This window comes from Balaenoptera physalus (assembly GCF_965194825.1).
Source record: "Balaenoptera physalus genome assembly, chromosome: 2".
Taxonomy (NCBI): domain Eukaryota; kingdom Metazoa; phylum Chordata; class Mammalia; order Artiodactyla; family Balaenopteridae; genus Balaenoptera; species Balaenoptera physalus.
Genome location: NC_138883.1, coordinates 27701108 through 27721516, shown reverse-complemented (window position 1 = coordinate 27721516; position 20409 = coordinate 27701108). Strand labels below are relative to the sequence as shown.

Below are 20409 nucleotides of genomic sequence, written 5' to 3'. Positions count from 1 at the left end.
TTTTCCACCTTTTATTTTTTTTCCTCTCCTCCTCTTTCTTACTACTGTGGTTCTGTTTTACCTTCTGGTTGTTGTTTCATCTATATTTTTATTTTTATATTCTTTCTAACATATCTGCTAGTTTCCTAGTCTAATTTTATTTTTTTCTTTGTTATCGTTCTCCCCCTCCCCCGTTTTTTTGCTGCTCCGCGTAGCTTGCAGGATCTTGGTTCACGAGCCAAGGGTCAGGCCAAAGCTCCTGTGGTGGGAACTCCAAGTCCGAACCACCAAACTAACAGAGAACCTCAGACCCCAGGGAATATTCATCGGAGTGAGGTCTCCCAGAGGTCCTCATCTCAGCACCAAGACCCAACTCTACCCAACAGTGTACAAACTCCAGTGCTGAAAGCCTCAAGCCAAACAACCAGTAAGACAGGAACACAATCCCACTCATCAAAAAAAAAAAAGGAAACAACAAAAAAATATATCACAGATGAATGATCAAGGTAGAAGCCTAAAAGATCAAATAAATGAAGAGGAAATAGGCAATCTATCTGAAAAAGAATTCAGAGTAATGATAGTAAAGATGATCCAGAATCTTGGAAATAAGATGGAAGCACAGATTGAGAAAATACAAGAAATGTTTAACAAAGACCTAGAAGAACTAAAGAACAAACAGAGTTGAACAACACAATAACTGAAATGAAAAATACAGTAGAAGGAATCAATAACAGAATAACTGAGGCAGAAGAACGAATAAGTGAGCTGGAAGACATAATCGTGGAAATAACTGCCGAGGGGCAGAATAAAGAAAAAAGAATGAAAAGAACTGAAGACAATCTCAGAGACCTCTGGGACAACACTAAATGCAACAACATTCGAATTATAGGGGTCCCAGAAGAAGAAGAGAAAAAGAAAGGGTCTGAGAAAATATCTGAAGAGATTACAGTGGAAAACTTCCCTAACATGGGAAAGGAAATAGTCACCAAGTCCAGGAAGCAGACAGTCCCATCCAGGATAAACCCCAGGAGAAACAGACCAAGACACATATTAATCAAACTAACAAAAATTAAATTCAAAGAAAAAATGTTAAAAGCAGCGAGGGAAAAACAAAAAATAACATACAAAGGACACCCCATATCAGCTGTTATCAGCTGACTTTTCAGCAGAAACTCTGCAGGCCAGAAGGGAGTGGCAGGATATACTTAAAGTTATGAAAGAGAAAAACCTACAACCAAGATTACTCTACCTAGCAAGGATCTCATTCAGATTCTACGGAGAAATCAAAAGCTTTTCAGACAAGCAAAAGCTAAGAGAATTCAGCATCACCAAACCAGCTTTACAACAAATGCTAAAGAAACTTCTCTAGGTGGGAAACACAGAGAAGAAAAAGACCCACAAAAACAAACCAAACAAACCCAAAACAATTAGGAAAATGGTAATAGGAACATACATATCAATAATAACCTTGAATGTAAAATGGATTAAATGCCTCAACCAAAAGACACAAACTGGCCGAATGGATACAAAAACAAGACCCATATATATGCTGTCAACAAGAGACCCACTTCAGACCAAGGGACACATACAGACTGAAAATGAAGGGGTGGAAAAAGATATTCCATGCAAATGGAAATCAAAAGAAAGCTGGAGTAGCAATACTCGTATCAGATAAAATAGACTTTAAAATAAAGACTGTTACAAGAGATAAGGAAGGACACTACATAATGATCAAGGGATCAATCCAAGAAGATATAACAATTATAAATGTTTATGCACCCAACATAGGAGCACCTCAATATATAAGGCAAATGCTAACAACCATGAAAGGGGAAACTGACAGTAACACAATAATAGCAGGGGACTTTAACACCCCACTTATACCAATGGACAGATCATCCAAACAGAAAATAAATAGGGAAACACAAGCTTTAAATGACACAACAGACCAGATAGATTTAATTGATATTTATAGAACATTCCACCCGAAAGTGGCAGAATACACTTTCTTCTCAAGTGCACACAGATTATTCTGCAGGATAGATCACATCTTGGGTCACAAATCAAGCCTTGGAAAATTTAAGAAAACTGAAATCGTTATCAAGCATCTTTTCTGACCACAATGCCATGAGATTGGAAATCAATTACAGGAAAAAACTGTAAAAAACACAAATACAGGGATTTCCTGGTGGCGCAGTGGTTAAGAATCCGCCTGCCAATGCAAGAGACACAGGTTCGAGCCCTGGTCCAGGAAGATCCCACATGCCGTGGAGCAATTAAGCCCGTGTGCCACAACTACTGAGCCTGCGCTCTAGAGCCCGTGAGCCACAACTACTGAGCCCTCGTGCCACAACTACTGAAGCCTGCCTGTGCTCTGCAACAAGAGAAGCCACCACAATGAGAAGCCCGCACACTGCAATGAAGAGTAGCCCCTGCTCGCTGCAACTAGAGAAAGCCTGCACACAGCAACAAAGACCCAATGCAGCCAAAAAAAAAAAAAAAAAAAAACCCACAAATACATGGAGGCTATACAGTGCACTACTAAACAACCAAGAGATCACAGAAGAAATCAAAGAAGAAATAAAAAAATACCTAGAAACAAATGACAATGAAAACAGGACAACCTAAAACCTATGGGATGCAGCAGAAGCAGTTCTAAGAGGGAAGTTTATCGCAATTCAATCTCACCTCAAGAAACAAGAGAAATCGCATATAAACAATCTAACCCTACACCTAAAGCAACTAGAGAAAGAAGAACAAAGAAAACCCAAAGTCAGTAGAAGGAAAGAAATCATAAAGATCAGAGCAGAAATAAATAAAATAGAAATGAAGAAAACAACAGCAAAGATCAATAAAACTAAAAACTGGTTCTTTGAGAAGATAAGCAAAATGGACAAACCCTTAGCCAGACTCATCAAGAAAAAAAGGGAGAGGACACAAATGAATAAAATTAGAAATGAAAAAGGAGAAATCACAACCGACACTGCAGAAATACAAAGGATTATAAGAGACTACTACAAACAACTATATGCCAATAAAATGGACAACTACGAAGAAATGGACAAATTCTTGGAAAGGTGCAATTTTCCAAGACTGAACCAGGAAGAATTAGAAAATATAAACAGACTTATCACAAGCAATGAAATTGAAACTGTAATTTTTTGTTGTTGTTTATTTATTTATTTATTTTTTCTTATTAGTCATCCATTTTATACACATCAGTGTATACATGTCAATCCCAATCTCCCAGTTGAAACTGTAATTAAAAATCTTCCAACAAACAAAAGTCCAGGACCAGATGGCTTCACAGGCGAATTCTATCAAACATTTAGAGAAGAGCTAACACCGATCCTTCTCAAACTCTTCCAAAAAATTGCAGAGGGAGGAACACTCCCAAATCCATTCTACGAAGCCACCATCACCCTGATACCAAGACCAGAAAAAGATATCACAAAAAAAGAAAATTGGAGACCAATATCACTGATGAACAGAGATGCAAAATTCCTGAACAAAATACTAGCAAACAGAATCCAACAACATATCAAATGGATCATACACCATGATCGAGTGGGATTTATCCCAGGGATGCAAGGATTCTTCAATATACGCAAATCAATGTGATACACCACATTAACAAATTAAGGAATAAAAACCATATGATCATCTCAATAGATGCAGAAAAAGCTTTTGACAAAATTCAACACCCATTTATGATAAAAACTCTTCAGAAAATGGGCATAGAGGGAACCTACCTCAACATAATAAAGGCCTTATATGACAAATCCACAGCAAACATCATACTCAATGGTGAAAAACTGAAAGCATTTCCACTAAGATCAGGAACAAGACAAGGGTGTCCACTCTCGCCACTCTTACTCAACATAGTTTTGGAAATCCTAGCCACGGCAATCATAGAAGAAAAAGAAAGGAATACAGATTGGAAAAGAAGAAGTAAAACTGTTACTATTTGCAGATGACATGATACTATACATAGAAAATCCTAAAGATGCCACCAGAAAACTACTAGAACTAATCAATGAATTTGGTAAGGTTGCAGGATACAAAATTAATGCACAGAAATCTCTTGCATTCCTATACACTAACAACAAAAAATCAGAAAGAGAAATTAAGGAAACAATCCCATTTACCATCATAACAAAAAGAATAAAATACCTAGGAATAAACCTATCTAAGGAGGTGAAAGACGTGTAGTCAGAAAACTATAAAACACTGATGAAAGAAATCAAAGATGACATAAACAGATGAAGAGATATACAATGTTCCTGGATTGGAAGACTCAATATTGTGGAAATGACTATACTACCCAAAGCAACCTACAGATTCAATGCAATCCCTATCAAATTACCAGTGGCATTCTTCACAGAATTAGAAAAAAATTTTTACAATTCATATGGAAACACACAAGACCCCGAATAGCTAAAGCAATCTTGAGAAAGAAAAATGGAGCTGGAGGAATCAGGCTCCCCAACTTCAAACTATACTACAAAGCTACAGTATTCAAGACAGTATGAACCGGTTTGCAGGGCAGAAATAGAGACACAGATATAGAGAACAAATGTATGGACACCAAGGGGGGAAAGTGGCAGGTGTGGTGGTGGTGGTGGTGTGATGAATTGGGAGATTGGGATTGACATATATACACTAATATGTATAAAATGGATAACTAATAAGAATCTGCTGTATTAAAAAAAAAAAAAGACAGTATGGTACTGGCACGAAAACAGAAATATAGATCAATGGTACAAGATAGAAAGCCCAGAGATAAACCCATGCACATATGGCCACCTAATTTACGACAAAGGAGGCAAGAACATACAATGGAGAAAAGACAGCCTCTTCGATAACTGGTGCTGGGAAAACTGGACAGCTACATGTAAAAGAATGAATTTAGAACACTACCTAACACCATACACAAAAATAAACTCAAAATGGAATAAAGACCTAAACGTAAGACCAGACACTATAAAACTTTTAGAAGAAAACATAGGAAAAACACTCTTTGACATAAACCACAGCAAGGTCTTTTTTGACCCACCTCCTAGAGTAATGCAAATAAAAACAAAAATAGACAAATGGGACCTAATGAAACTTAAAAGCTTTTGCACAGCAAAGGAAACCATAAACAAGACGAAAAGACAACCCTCAGAATGGCAGAAAATATGTGCAAATGAAACAACGGACAAAGGATTAATCTCCAAAATATACAAACAGCTCATGGAGCTCAATATCAAAAAAACAAACAATCCAATTAAAAAATGGGTGGAAGACCTAAATAGACATTTCACCAAAGAAGACATACAGATGGCCAAGAGGCACATGAAAAGATGCTCAACATCACTAATTATTAGAGAAATGCAAATCAAAACTACAATGAGGTATCACCTCACAACGGTCAGAAAGGCCAGCATCAAAAAAACCTACAAACAATAAATGCTGGAAAGGGTGTGGTAAAAAGGGAACCCTCCTGCACTGCTGGTGGGAATGTAAATTGATACAACCACTATGGCAAACAGTATGGAGGTTTTTTAAAAAACTAAAAATAGAACTACCATATGACCCAGCAATCCCACTACTGGGCATATACCCTAAGAAAACCATAATTCAAAAAAAGACATGTACCACAATGTTCGTTGCAGCACTATTTACAATAGCCAGGACATGGAAGCAACCTAAATGTGCATCGACAGATGAATGGATAAAGAAGATGTGGCACATATATACAATGGAATATTACTCAGCCATAAAAGAAATGAAACTGAGTTATTTGTAGTGAGATGGATGGACCTAGAGTCTGTCATACAGAGTGAAGTAAGTCAGAAAGAGAAAAACAAATACCGTATGCTAACGCATATATACGGAATCTAAAAAAAAATGGTACTAATGAACCTAGTGGCAGGGCAGGAATAAAGACGTAGACATAGAGAATGGACTTGAGGACACGGGGTGGAGGGGGAAGCTGGGGCGAAGTGAGAGTAGCATCGACATATATACACTACCGAATGTAAAATAGCTAGTGGGAAGCAGTTAGTTGCATAGCACAGGGAGATCATCTCGGTTTTGCAATGACCTAGAGGGGCGGGATAGGGAGGGTGGGAGGGAGGCTCAAGAGGGTGGGGACATGGGGATGTATGTGTGCATGTGGCCGATTCACTCTGTTGTGCGACAGAGGCTAGTGCAGTATTGTCAAGCAGCTATACTCCAATAAAGATATATTAAAAAAATAATTTAAAAAAATGCCATACGATAGTGACGTCCACATCATTCTATACGTAAACTCACAATAATACCATCTGTTTTAGAGAAAAACAAGCTATGTCTAATAGCCAATCTGAGGTTGAGAATATAGCAGCAGTACTCAAAAACTGAAAATCATTTTACCTATTCTTCTACCGCATGATAATACAACATTTTTCTTAGTGTTTTATACCGTACAACAGTGCTTTAACTTACATGCTCTTATTTAGATATAATTAGGATTCTTGGATTTTTCAGTTTACTCTTAAGTTCGTCAAACAAAGAAGCTCTTGCTTTATTTCTTTTACTTAAACTAGCCTGGAGACAGAAACAAGCAAATCAAAGTCTCACTAGGAATTGTCTTCCATTCACAACTGCATCACTTGCTCCTGTTTATTCCCTACAAATAACTCAGTCCAGTTTTGTTCAATTGAACACACACATGAACTAGGAAAAAAGAGGAAAGACCTGGAAAGCTGCAATCATTGTAGTACTACTTCCTGTTGTAGAACCAGCCAGTCGCTTCCAATCTTCCATTTTAGGATATTTCCCTTCCAAGTTCTGACCAAAGATAGAACAACTTCTCCTGTTTCATCATTCCTAGAAAATTCTCTTAAATCACTTAAAACAACTTTCCTTTGTTTATTCAGTTTACATTCTTCAAAAGCCATTTACATTTCCTGTACCCCACCTCTTCTTCATGCCTTCAGGTACTGCTGTAAAAAGACTGATCTCGGTACAAACACTCTTATCTTTCTGTAAAGATCAATCCTCCAGTCTTAAATAGTTCTTGTGGTTTTTCAAAGGTGCTCTTCATTTGAAGAACCATTTTGTGCTGCCCCCAGAGTCTCTCACAATAATTGAGATTAAAAGGGCTTGGTCTCCCTTCCCCTAATTCTATGCACACTTCCACCTCCCTACCACCCAAATAAATGCCTATTTTTATTCTCTACAATACTTCCTGTCAGCAAAACTCCTAGTCTCTTGCAGTTTTTTCTTCCATCTTGCACTCTCTTTGAAAAACTTGAAATTATTTTAACTAAAAGCTACTTTTGATTATTGTGTTTCTCAAAGACAGCACAACTGTTCAAGTCTAAAACAGCACTGAATCTATGCCCTAGCTATATATATAGCTGTCAGTCTGGGAATAAAAGCCATAGGAATTTTTTAAAAAATCACTTTTCTTAACCTTGAACATTAACATAAATGAATTCCAGCTTTTAAAAATTGTAAATATATATCTGGTTTCAGACACCTCAAGAGCACTAATGGCATAGGCTTGAGTTTTATCACACCAACATTTCTATGGGACAGTTGGTCCAGTCATTTGGCTGACAGCACAGCCAGAATTATTGTTCAAGGCTGTTAACACAACTTTTTATATCAAGCTGGTTATCACATGACTGCTGAGAAAACCACAGCCTTCTGGGCAAAGCACAGCCTGTTGGCCTGACTAGGTCACAGAAACCTCACAGAACAGCAAGCTACTACTGCCTCTACTGGCTGTTACAGCAGGACGTACCTCTTCGTAATTTTTCGCCTCCACTCCATGCTTCATGTCTAGGATCACAAGTTGGTCAGGTATCCGCCCTGTTCCTGAGAAAGAAATCAAAGGATTCATTGTGCGGAATATTTAAAATTCCGGGAAATCACCCACCCACCCTCCCTCTCCCTAAGCCCTACCCTCTCAATAGAGGGAAACAGCGGCAACTCCTCCCCCTACTCAGCTGCAGAAAATTCCTGGCTCCGGCTAAAAATCACAAGCATTCCAGACAAAGCCTCTATGTGTGTGGGGTGCCAGAAAGTGACAAGAACATGCTGCTGGCAAACATCTCTGAGGGAGCAGGACACAAGATAATGCAGCTGGTACTACAGAGGAACAGAACAGGGGAAGAGAAAACACACAGGCTCACTGGATTAGGAAATAAAAGTCACAACAGCATACAACTGAGTGGCCTATAGACCAATAGGTAGTGGGCACCAACTTAGGCTGAAAAGGCACATTGCCACATCTGAAAAGGTTGACCTGTGAAATTTTGAGAGAAGGATTACTGGGTATATGCTAAACTTGAATTTACTTAATACAAATATGAGTACTGAAAAGTACACAGGATTTGTCTACTATTCCACTTATTTCAAACATTTTGGTCAATGTAAGGCCATTTCGATAGGTAAATAAAGTGTTATGGGACTATTCCCACAAAGCCTTTAGAAGAGCCCAAGAAGAAACTTAACAGTAAGAGTAAAATTCTCAGGGATACTTCTTACAAACAGAAAAGTCTATTTGGGATAGTAGGACCAACAGAGCAATGTTCATATTAGGAAAGATAATCTGATTCAGCTTGATCAAAAGGAATTCTATTCTTAAATCATCAAGTAGGAGAAAGGGAAAGATTCAAAAGAGGCCCAGAAAACTGCTCAGTCTCAATCTCCTGGAATTCACCTGATTACTTATATAATTAAAAACTGCCTGCATGAAATAAGGAGTTTTGGGAAATACTGCCAGTTAAGCATCGTGGTTCCTGAGACCATAAGCCATAGAGAATGGTACTGTACCCTGAGAAACACTGGAGATTTTCTGAAATGTCAATTCAAAAACTACTCATTGAGAACTCACAAGGTGCTAGAACCGTGCTGGAGATTGCAATCTCTGCCTTCAAATAATTCTATGGGCATCTAAGACATAAATATGCATACCAGCTACAGTGAAAATGCAAAGCATATAAAACTTTAAGGAAAAAACAAAAATGGTTCAGACAATCCCAGCTATGGAGCAAAGGTTAGAAGAGGGAAGAGATTAGCTGTGGACAGACTTCACTTGAGAGGTAGCACCTGACGGCAGACAAAGTATCTGGACAGAAGGGAACACATGAACAAAGACTCAGCTATTGAAAGGATTGTGGCATGTTTAAAAGACAGTAAAGAAGCTCCTTTGGATAGACTAGAAAGATCAATCTGAAAGCAATAAAATAAGACTGAATAGGTAGGATCAAGAAACTAAGCCAAGGACTTCCCTGGTGGCGCAGTAGTTAAGAATCCGCCTGCCAATGCAGGGGACACCGGTTCGAGCCCTGGTCCGGGAAGATCCCACATGCCGCGGGGCAACTAAGCCCGTGCACCCCAACTACTGAAGCCCGCGTGCCTAGAGCCCGTGCTCCGCAACAAAGAGAAGCCACCACAATGAGAAGCCTGCACACGCAACAAAGGGCAGCCCCCACCTGCTGCAACTAGAGAAAGCCCGCATGCAGCAATGGAAACCCAACGCAGCCAAAAATAAATAAATAAATAAATACATTTATTAAAAAAAAAAAGAAAAGAAAAAGAAAGAAACTAAGCCAAGTCACAGATACCTTCTGAGCATTAAACCAATTAGGTTTCCAAAACAACAGAAAGCAAAACAAAAAGTGACACCCAGAGAGGTCTCTTCTCCCAAATCCAATGTGCAATCCTGATCACAGCACTGCCCATAAGAGATTCAATGCAAATATTTGTTTCTCCTTCCTCACTTAAAAAGTTGTGAAATCCAAGCAGCTCACAGCTCCGCCTGGTCCGAATGATCAAGATATTCTCTTCCTAACAGACTCTTCCCACTATCTCTGTTTGCCACAGCACAGCTTTAGCATTATTCAAACACGGATGAAACCACAAAACCACAGACCATCCGAGTCCAGACCATACAATTTCTTGCACAGAACAGCCAGCCTATCCCCATAGCTGACATCATGACCATAAAGGGTCTCCCTTGTAAAAAGACCCTTTGAAATTTCTCTCTGCATTTGCCTGACAAATAGACAATCTTTTAAAAGGTGCTCCAAAGACTACAAGGTATCAGGTCTTCATAACAGAATAAACAGCTGAATAAACACAAATGAAACTAGAAATTGAGTGCTGGCTATAACGTGTGTTTACACATACATTTATACATATATACACACACATTTTTGAACTAGTTCCTAGGCATTTACATGCACAGCATCAGCATATAAGAAATTCAGAACAAAAGATAATCTGTGCCTCCAAAGAGTTCAAAATTGGGAATGTAAGATATACACATGAGACACTTAAACAACACAAGGCTGTGTGTGTGAGAGATATATATATATTCAAATACTTAAATAAACAATCCAATCAGTAAGTGATGCACTATTCAGAGGAAGCCACACTGACCTCCTTGCTGTTTCTGAGACATGCTCAGCATCTTAAGGTGTTTGCTTTTTCTCCAAAGCCCTCATTACCATCTGACTTTTTAAAAAAAATAATAAATAAATAAATAAATAAATCTATTTATTTACGGCTGCATTGGGTCTTCGTCGCTGCACACGGGCTTTTCTCTAGTTGAGGCAAGCAAGGGCTACTCTTTGTTGTGGTGCGCAGGCTTCTCTTATTGCAGAGCATGTGCTCTAGGTGCACAGGCTTCAGTAGTTGTGGCTCGCGGGCTCTAGAGCGCAGGCTCAGTAATTGTGGCACGGGGGCTTAGTTGCTCTGCGGCATGTGGGAGCTTCCTGGACCAGGGCTCGAATCTGTGTCTCCCGCATTGGCAGGTGGATTCTTAACCACTGCACCACCAGGGAAGCCCCCAGTTGACTTATATTTGTCTATTGTCTGCTTACTCCAATGAAAATGTAAGCTCCACTGAGAACAGAGACTTCTGTTTTATTCACTGCTATATCCCCAACACCTAGAACAGTGATGGATGAATCAATCAACTGATTGAGATATCAAGCAGACTAGAACGGCTGAGGAATGCATTCTAAAAGAACTAAAGGTAGGGACTTCCCTTTGGTCCAGTGGGTAAGACTCCATGCTCCCAGTGCAGGGGGCCCGGGTTCGACCCCTGGTAGGGGAACTAGGTCCCACATGCATGCCTCAACTAAGAGTCCGCATGCTGCAACTAAGAAGTCTGCATGCCACAACTAAACACGCCGCAACAAAGATCCCGCGTGGGGCAACTAAGACTTGGCACAGCCGAAACAAACAAATAAATAAATATTAAAAAAGAAAAACAAAAAAACCCCAAAACTAAAGGTAAATCTATGTTCATATGGGAAGAGAGCATTCCAACAAATGAATAAATGTGACATGTTTAGAAGGCAGAGCAAACCAGAATGACTGGGGCCTGATGGGCAGAGGAAGATAAGGTTGGATGGAGCAAGAGTATAAAGACTATTAAAAGCCATGATGCCTAAAATCCCTTTTAGCTTGAAAATTTCATGATTCTGTGTTTCATTCTATAGAACAGGAATATTACTGCCACTACAAAGAAGGGAAAGCTTTGGAAAAAGGACTGACATAATGAAAGATGTGTTTTAGGAGACATATCTGGTGGCAGTATTTGGATATATTAAAAGCAGGGATATCAGTTAGAAGGCTAATGACATAATCCATGATTTGAAAGATTAGAGTTCAGATCTGTGTGGTGGCAGATACAGGAGGTATTTTGAAAGAAGTATCAGCATAACTTGATGACAGACTGGAAAAGACAAAAGTATGTAATTTCAAATATGTGAGTCCAAGTAACTGGAAGGATGGTGTTAATACTGATGAGTGAGGGGAACTAATTTGAAAGAGTAGGTCATGAATACAGTCTTAGATGTCTGAGTTTTGAGGTAAGAATAGCACAACTATGTGGAAATGTCTAGAATACTGTTGAGACATCCTGGAACTGGCAGGGGTGGGGGCAAGGAGAAGGGTATCAGTCATGATTGCAGTCTTTTAATTTTCTATTCTTAATCTATTATTCCATTTACTTCAGGCAAACTCCCTTAGCTTTTAGGCTAAATTGACCCACTTTAGATCAGGGGTCAATTTCTGGTTAACTGTTGAAAGCAGCTGGTTCTTTTGTTATTCCTGGGAATATGTTGGAGGTGTTGGCAAAGGTGCTTGCTTTTCTTCTAGGATCGTATGTTCTGAACATTCTATAAATGTAAAATTGCCAGGAGTCCTTTTGCTACCATACAGAGAAAGCCTGAGAATAAAGTCAAATGGAGGCAAAAAGAGGAAGCACTAAAAACAATGTAAGGTTCCAATGATACCGTTAAAACCCCAAGATACAGCCCTGCCTGAAGTCAGTACCACACTGTAGACTTCCCGGTTCAGAGAGTCACATGGTCTTTCTCTTCTTCTTCTTTAAGCCAGTTTGAGTTATGTTTTTGTGTCCTGCAGCCCCAAAGGGTCCCAAGTAATATAACAGGTATAAATGCATACAACTTTTAGAGTCTGGTGTCCTTGAAGCTGAAGAATAGGGAGTGAAAAGGCATCTGCTTTTTCCCCAACCACTGAGCACAGAAGCCATCAGGTAATCAATCAGCCTAAAAGTTACTGAGGACTCTTGGCCTTGAGATGCACAGAAGAAGCCACACCAAGTTATCAGGACTAGGAAATAGCAAGTGCCCTGGAGATTGAAACTGCTTCTGACGATACATTATTTGTCAGACAGACCCTACTTCTAATCCCAAAGAAAACATGTCACTAGCATATAAATGCACTATTTTCTAGCATCTATACCAAATTCAACTCTATCATTCAAGCCAAGTATATCACAGCATTCAAGAAATGCCTACTCCTGCACATGAAGAACTCTACCAATTTGCCAACTTTCACTTATATGTGTGTGCACTCCAACAAATGTAGTTTTCATTTCCTCTTCCTGCCCAGACCAAGAGAGAAAGTTCATGCTCTAACTTGCTTAGAAGATGATGCTTAATTCAGGGAAAATACTCTGATTTACTTACCCTTACTCTCAAAACACACTTCAAACATGTCATAATCTTCAGTGGTAAAGGCAAATTTCCCCTTGGCTGCATCCTCCTTGGAGTACAGAATATGGCCAGCAGAATCTGTAATCTAAAAGTAAAAAGTAAGTAAGAACAGGCAGCAAATAATACTCGGGAAGAGAACTTATAGAAACTGGAGAAATGGAAAGTAACACTGTCTATCAAAGACAGTCTAGGGCTTCCCTGGTGGCGCAGTGGTTAAGAATCTGCCTGCCAATGCAGGGGACACGGGTTCAAGCCCTGGTCCGGGAAGCTCCCACATGCCGCGGAGCAACTAAGCCCGTGCACCACAACTACTGAGCCTGCGCTCTAGAGCCCGCGAGCCACAACTACTGAAGCCCGCGTGCCACAACTACTGAAGCCCGCGCACCTAGAGCTCGTGCTCTCCAACAAGAGAAACCATGACAATGAGAAGCCCACGCACCACGAAGAAGAGTAGCCCCCGTTCGCCGCAACTAGAGAAAGCCCGCACGCAGCAACAAAGACCCAACGCAGCCAAAAATAAATAAATAAAATAAATAAATGTATCAAAAAAAAAAAAAAGACAGTCTGTTATGATCACTATGGTCCAACCATTCCCAAAGACAGGAATTGGATTAGAAGGTGAAACCCAAATACAGCAAATTTCACACAGTCGATATAGTTGATATAAAGTGGGTTTATTAGCAGAAGTTCACTTTATAGAACGTAGACCAGTATCATTTCCTAGAAAGGGAAAATGGAAGTGGACAATTACCGAAATAATATACTACAAAAAGGAGAAAGATATATAAGAACACATTTCCTGTATAAAACAAATCTTGACACGCGGGGCGGGGCGGGGGGGTGGTGGTGGTGGGTGGAGACTGGAAATGGAGCACCTGACACAAGGAGCGAAGGAAAAGAAGGCATGCCTGGAGGAAAAATCTGGGAGAGCTATTCCTGCAGATTTTATGTGGATTATGTCAATGGCTACATGGGGTGGGGGAAGGCAGGGGGATAAACAAGAAGTTACTCCTAAAAAAGACATCTTTGGCTTCTACAAATGATAATTCCTGTCTTCCAGGTTGTTGGCTCTAGTTTTCCAAACTTAAACCGCTCCATTCCTACAGAATGGCCTGTAAGCACAGACGAAGCGGCATATATTGGTAAGTGAATGGTCGCATATAAAGCAAGGCCTTGACACAATAATATGACAGACTGCGTCTCAGGCTTCTTTTCTAGAGCACATGGTTGCCTTGGCAGAAGGCACATTTCATGACCTAAGACAGGAAGCTACTCGAAATGTAGAACACAAAAATAGTGGATTCATTATATTAAACTTGATGTTCTAATGCTGTTTGTAAAACAGGATTCAATTATAGATGAGATTTTAAATACAAAAATTGAGTAGTATACATATAAACCTATATATTTAAAGCACTTTAATAACACTAGTTATTTCTGAGTAGTGAGATTTCTTTATAATTTTTTTTCTACAAAGGTATGTATCACTTATGGTCAGAAATAAAGTTATTTCAGTTTTGGGAAGAAAAACATAATGAAAGAATAGTTATCACTGCTAGACAAATTTGAAATGACGGGTTAATAAAAAAGGTTTTATGGCACATCTAAATTCCCTAAGAGTAACAGCAGTAATATTAACCAAGTATCTTCTGCCATGAATGATGTTGATCATTCATTAATTTGTCAAACATTTAAGATGCCTGGATCTGCACTGGTCACTGGAGAAATAGGATGTGGAAGATGGTTCCCATCTTCGAAGGGCTTAAGAGTATAAATAGGAGAAGAATAAGAAATGAGACAACTTCACTGCAGTGTGGAGAGCGCGTCTGTGCCATGGGATTATGGAGGGTCACAGAGTGTATCGTGGAGGAGGTGACACAGGAGCTGAGTCATGAAGGATGAGTTGCAATCAAGGGAAGAATAGGAGTAAAGACATTCAGGGTAGAAGAGACAGAAAGTATGAAGGCTTAGGTCCAGAAAAACAAAACAGAACAAAAACATGGTATCATCATAACACTAATAGCTAATATTTATTAAGCACTTACTAAATGCTGAGTACTGTGCCAAGGGCTTTATATGCATTTTTAACTTGATCTTCACTATAACCCTACAGGTAAGAAGTATTTTTTCTCCCATGTTCCACAGGAGGAAACTGAGGCACAGAGAGGTTAAGTGGCTGGAGAGATACTAGCCAGATCATGTAGAACTACAACATCATGCTAAGGCATTTATTGCGCACAAAGTGGAAAGGCAATGAAGAATTTGAAACCAGAGTGATGTGATTCAACTTGCAGTTTATAAAGATAAATCTGATAACACTGTGAAGACAGACTCAAGAGGGACAATACTAGAGATAAGAAGATGTGTTAGGACACTAACCCAGTACTCCAGGTTAGAGATGATGAAGACTTTGTGTACGGAGAGAAGGGGCCACATTTGAGGAATTTTAAAAATGGAGAAAAAATAAATAAATAAAAATAAATAAATAAATAAAATAAAAACGGAGAGCCCGGGGACTTCCTTGGTGATTCAGTGGGTAAGACTCTGTGCCCTTAATGCAGGGGCCCGGGTTTGATCCCTGGTCGGGGAACTAGATCCCGCAAGCATGCCGCAACGAAGATCCCGCACGCCTCAACTAAGACCCGGTGCAAGCTAAATAAATAAATAAATATTTAAAAACAAACAAACAAAAAAACCGGAGAGCCCACAGGACAAGACCAAAAAGTGAATGCCCACAAAGACCAAGCAAGCAGCATAAACTGAGTCTAATGGGCCAGCACAAGTCCACGGGGTGTGGTGAACAATGTGGCAAACAGGAGACAGGCCTGTCTCAAGGGAGAAACCAATTACTACCATGGCACGCCAGCTTTTCAGACAATCTAATTCTCCAAACGAACCTAAACATTTTAACTGCTATTTGAAATCTCCTAGTTTTTAAATCCTCACAACCAATCCCAACATTTGAAAAACTATCTCAAGGCCAAACAAAAAATGTCTATAGAACCAACTTCTGGGCCACCAATATCTGACCTCTGCATAGGACAGGAAGAAAGCTGGCTAAAATCACACGAAAGAACTGTTGGGCAGCACTGAGGTGAGAGCTGAGATCAGGGACCATGGATTTCTAGTGGCCGCACCTAGCAGCCAGGATGCAGGAGCAAAGAAAAGTATTATATGATTTAGGTCTGGGGTCTACAATTGAGTGGTTTGGAAGGATGAGGGGATAAAGGAATTATGTTATAGGAATTATGTTATAAACTTTACCTACATAGTCTTTAATCCTCACAACAATCCCAGAGAGGCCAGTCTTATCCCCATTTTACTGAGGCAGAAACTTAGTAACTTGTTCATTATCACAGAGCTAATAAATTGTGTATGCAGATTTGAAGACAGGGTCTAAAACCTATGCTCTTTCCAAATTCCATGTTGCAGCCCCACAGCAGGAATGGCTGAAAGAAGTGGAATGCACAGAAGCCGAGAAAGACTAACAGAATCTGATGGATTCTTTGGGTTGGTGCAAGTCAGAGAGTCTGAGAGTCCTCTTGAGTGGGACATGGCACTGTTCAGTCTGCATTCTCCACCTTAGAGGGATTAGCAGGCGGCCACAAGGTAGAGGCCTTGAAGTCAGCAATAAATAAACAATCTGCATGGGAATATTTGGCCCTGAAAATTCCTAAAGGCCTCTTGTTCATGTGATACTTTTCCTGAATTATCAACTAAAAGAAAAAGCCAAACAAAGGGCAATTCAACTTAATCAGACTTACAAGACTTGGCATAAATTTGCCCAACCAGGTTATTTCCTAGAAGAACAGCTTATGATCTCTTTGCATTCTCCTAAGATTTTAAAAGGGTTCTTCAAAAAAGATTATTTAGGCTTCCCTGGTGGCGCAGTGGTTAAGAATCTGCCTGCCAATGCAGGGGACACGGGTTCGTGCCCTGGTCTGGGAAGATCCCACATGCCGCGGAGCAACTAAGCCCGTGAGCCACAACTACTGAGCCTGCGCATCTGAAGCCTGTGCTCCGCAACGGGAGAGGCCGTGACAGTGAGAGGCCCACGCACCGCGATGAAGAATGGCCCCCGCTCGCCGCAACTGGAGAAAGCCCTCGCACAGAAACGAAGACCCAACACAGTCAAAAAAATAAATAAATAAAAAATAATTAAAAAAGAAAAAAAGATTATTTAAGGACAGGAGCCTCTTTAGATGACAAAGGATCCTAGGTACAGGTCAGAAAACTCTTATTAAGCAGTGGCAAAAATCCTTCATTGAGTACTTTGCAAAATGAATTAAGAAGTCTGCCATGTTCTTCTGAAAGACTCGAATACAATCCACACTTCCAACTGGTTCTCGGAAGGAGTAAAAATTGTTTAAATTGTCTTCTTCTACACTGTACTGAGGAACTACAATCATGGTAGAACCACTTGCATTGTTGGTTCTTTCTATGACATCTGAAAATATACTAAAGACGCAAATATTTTACAAGAGGCTGAAGGTAAAGCACCCATCATTGCCTATACCATTTATCAGCATGAAATTTACCTCCTGGAAAGAGTGTGTGATAATGATCACATTTCCATCAGTGTCTCCACATTTCTATACTCCCTATGACTTTCAGTTGACACAACTATACAAAGGTATCTATCCAGATATTTGGAAATCCAGAGAGGCAACTTGATAATTTAACCTTCAAGTTAGGCTCTTATAGACTGTTGGGGATTCTAACAGATCGCAGAATTTTTCTGAAAATCAGGTTTCCCACGTAGTTCATAACTTTGCAGCTATTAAGGGGCCAAGCCACTGACCTTAAGAAAGAAAGAAAAAAATCACATGCCCTAACCCCAGCATAATTACATAAATCAGCAGGTAGCTAAAATCAGGGAATAGAAAACTGGGCAAATCTCAGTGACTAGCCAGAGCCGGCAAAGTCTAATAGGCCAAAATGATGGTTTTAAATTTCTTTAATTAAAATGCTCTGATTACAGATCACTTTAAAAGATCATCTGGTTTCTCAAAAATTGAGAGATTTTATTTTTTCTTCTTAAATTCTACTACAGAACCACCTTGGGAATATGATAACTGCCACTTTCATCTACTATAACAGCAAACCCTTAAAGGATTCCCCCTTAACAATAAAAAACACATAAAATTTACTGTAAAGTTCTTAAACAAAGGTAATATCAAGGCATAAAATTTGCCCATATGACATCAAGGAATGGGAAGTAATAAAGATTTGTTTCTAGATAACACCTTCTGAAGAAAAGCAAACCAAAGTTCACAACTTATAAAGTAGGGAAGAAAGTGTTAACTGTATATGCACAGTAGCTGATGTCAAGAATATGTGAATACTCACACCAAAACCATCAAATATGTGAGAATACAGGTCCACTGGGAAAACAGACTCATTTAGAATTGGATTTTCTTGAACGATTCTAGGCAGTGGCCAGAGAAAACAGGTTCTTGAGCAGTTCTTCTGCTCCTGAAGCCTGCCCCCCTTCCTTGACCACACATTCAAGATAATACCCTGCCTACTTCAAAAGGATCTTTAAGTAGCTTAGGCCCAAACACTAGGCAAATAAAGCAATTAGGAATTAAGGAATAGAGTTCACCTGGAGGAAGAAACTAACAGGCGCTATCAAGAACCTGAACTAAGCGAATGGTATCTGCATAATAAATTTGGCTCTCAGTTTTCTGGAAGCCAAGATTAAGAGAGAAACAAGTTGGGTTACACATCATTTGTTTTCTGATGAAAGCTCACAAATTTATCTTCAGAGATAATTTTCCTGGAACTAAACAAGAACAATTTATCAGGAAGGTTCTTGTGAAAGGACTGTGACCAATATTAGACTCTCCACTTTCAATCACGGCCTTGCTAAAGACAGAAATACAATTCAGATGGATGCCTTTAGTGACCCTCCATAACAATCTGCCTGACCTAATGCAGAGGTGGGACCTGAAGGAACTGGATGAATGCTCGCGAACCCCGGGCCTCTGCTCTTTAGCACCACCACTTCCCTCCCCATCCTAGCTCCTCTTGCTGCTCAGGGAATTCTCAGCCTTACTCTAAAGTTGCAAGAAGGCTGGGACTACTTTTGGCCACTTGCTGCTACCACAAGCGTGTTTGGAAAAAAAAAAAAAGTGTCAGGAAAAGATACCTTAAAAATAATACTACCCATCCAGATCTTGGTTTCTAATACCATTCTCCAATAAAAGGGAACCAGGGCTCCTTGGAGAAATGGCTGACCCCAGGATTGGGACAAGAAATACACAAGATGAGCCTGGAGCATCTTGTAGTGCCAGAAAGTAAAGAAGCGCTCGAAAACAAAACAAGACAAAAAACAACAGGGGTTTGTCAAAGGGACACAGGAGCCAAATGAAAGAGCTCCCAACAGCCAAAGCTGTAACGATTTGAGCAACAAAATAAAGCAGTATTGGATTGTAATCCAAAATATAAAATAAACACCCAGGAATCCATAATGATATAAATGACTAAACAAGCAAACAAACAAGCAAGCTGGGGAGAAGAGAAGAATCTCCCATGCAGAACACTCTCAGATAATTTATGTAGAAACAGCACCCTCAAGGAGGTCAAGCATAACTCCCCACTCAAGTGTGGGCTGCACATGGTGACTTCCTTCCAAAGAGCACAGCACAGAAAGGGGGGGGGGAGGCGGGGGGAAGTAACTTTACAGCAGAGACATCTGACAAACACTACCTCTGCCAGATGATCAAGGTCAATATAACAGTGATAATTCATGTTGACAATATGCTCCCTTGATATGATATGATGAAAATGACCCTTTACCTTTGTGGTCTTCCTCCCCAAAACCCTTAATACCAGTTTCATCATGAGGAAAACAACAGATAAATCCCAATAGAGGGGTATCCTACAAAATACTTGACCAGTACTCCTCAAAACTCAAACGGCTGTCAAAAACAAGGAAAATCTGAGAAACTGTCATAATCTAGAGGAGCCCAAAGAAATACGACTAAATGTAATATATCCAGGATGGGATCCTGGGACAGGAAAAAAGGACATTAGGTAAAAACTAAGGAAATCTGAATAAAGTATAGAATTTAGTTAATAATAATGTATAAATACTTGTTCATTGTGACAGACAAAATGTATCATACTAACATAAGATATTAACAAGAGGGGAAACTGGGTGTGGGGTATATGGGAACTGTATTATCTTCACTGTTCTTCTGTAAATCTAAAACTGTTCTAAGATAAAAAGCTTATGTAAAAAAATTACTATTCAGAAAGATGAAGTCAAACACATACATACACATACACACACACACACACACACACACACACACACACCTCCAGATTCTCAAGAAATTTATAATCAAAGCCAAGCAAGTAAACAAACATTTTCATATACTTTTTATGTTGTAAATACAAATAGTTAATTTGG

General features: G+C 39.6%; 1 protein-coding gene across 1 annotated transcript in view; it reads right to left on the bottom strand.

Moving 5' to 3' along the window:
- TMED10 (transmembrane p24 trafficking protein 10) overlaps positions 1-20409 on the bottom strand; it is a 49381-nt gene that overhangs the window by 11829 nt on the left and 17143 nt on the right. Inside the window, exons 2-3 of the mRNA XM_082451896.1 lie at positions 12966-13077; positions 7757-7830 (exon numbers count right to left, since the gene is read on the bottom strand). Coding sequence (XP_082308022.1) covers positions 7757-7830; positions 12966-13077 — 186 coding nt within the window. The remainder of the gene's footprint in view (positions 1-7756; positions 7831-12965; positions 13078-20409) is intronic.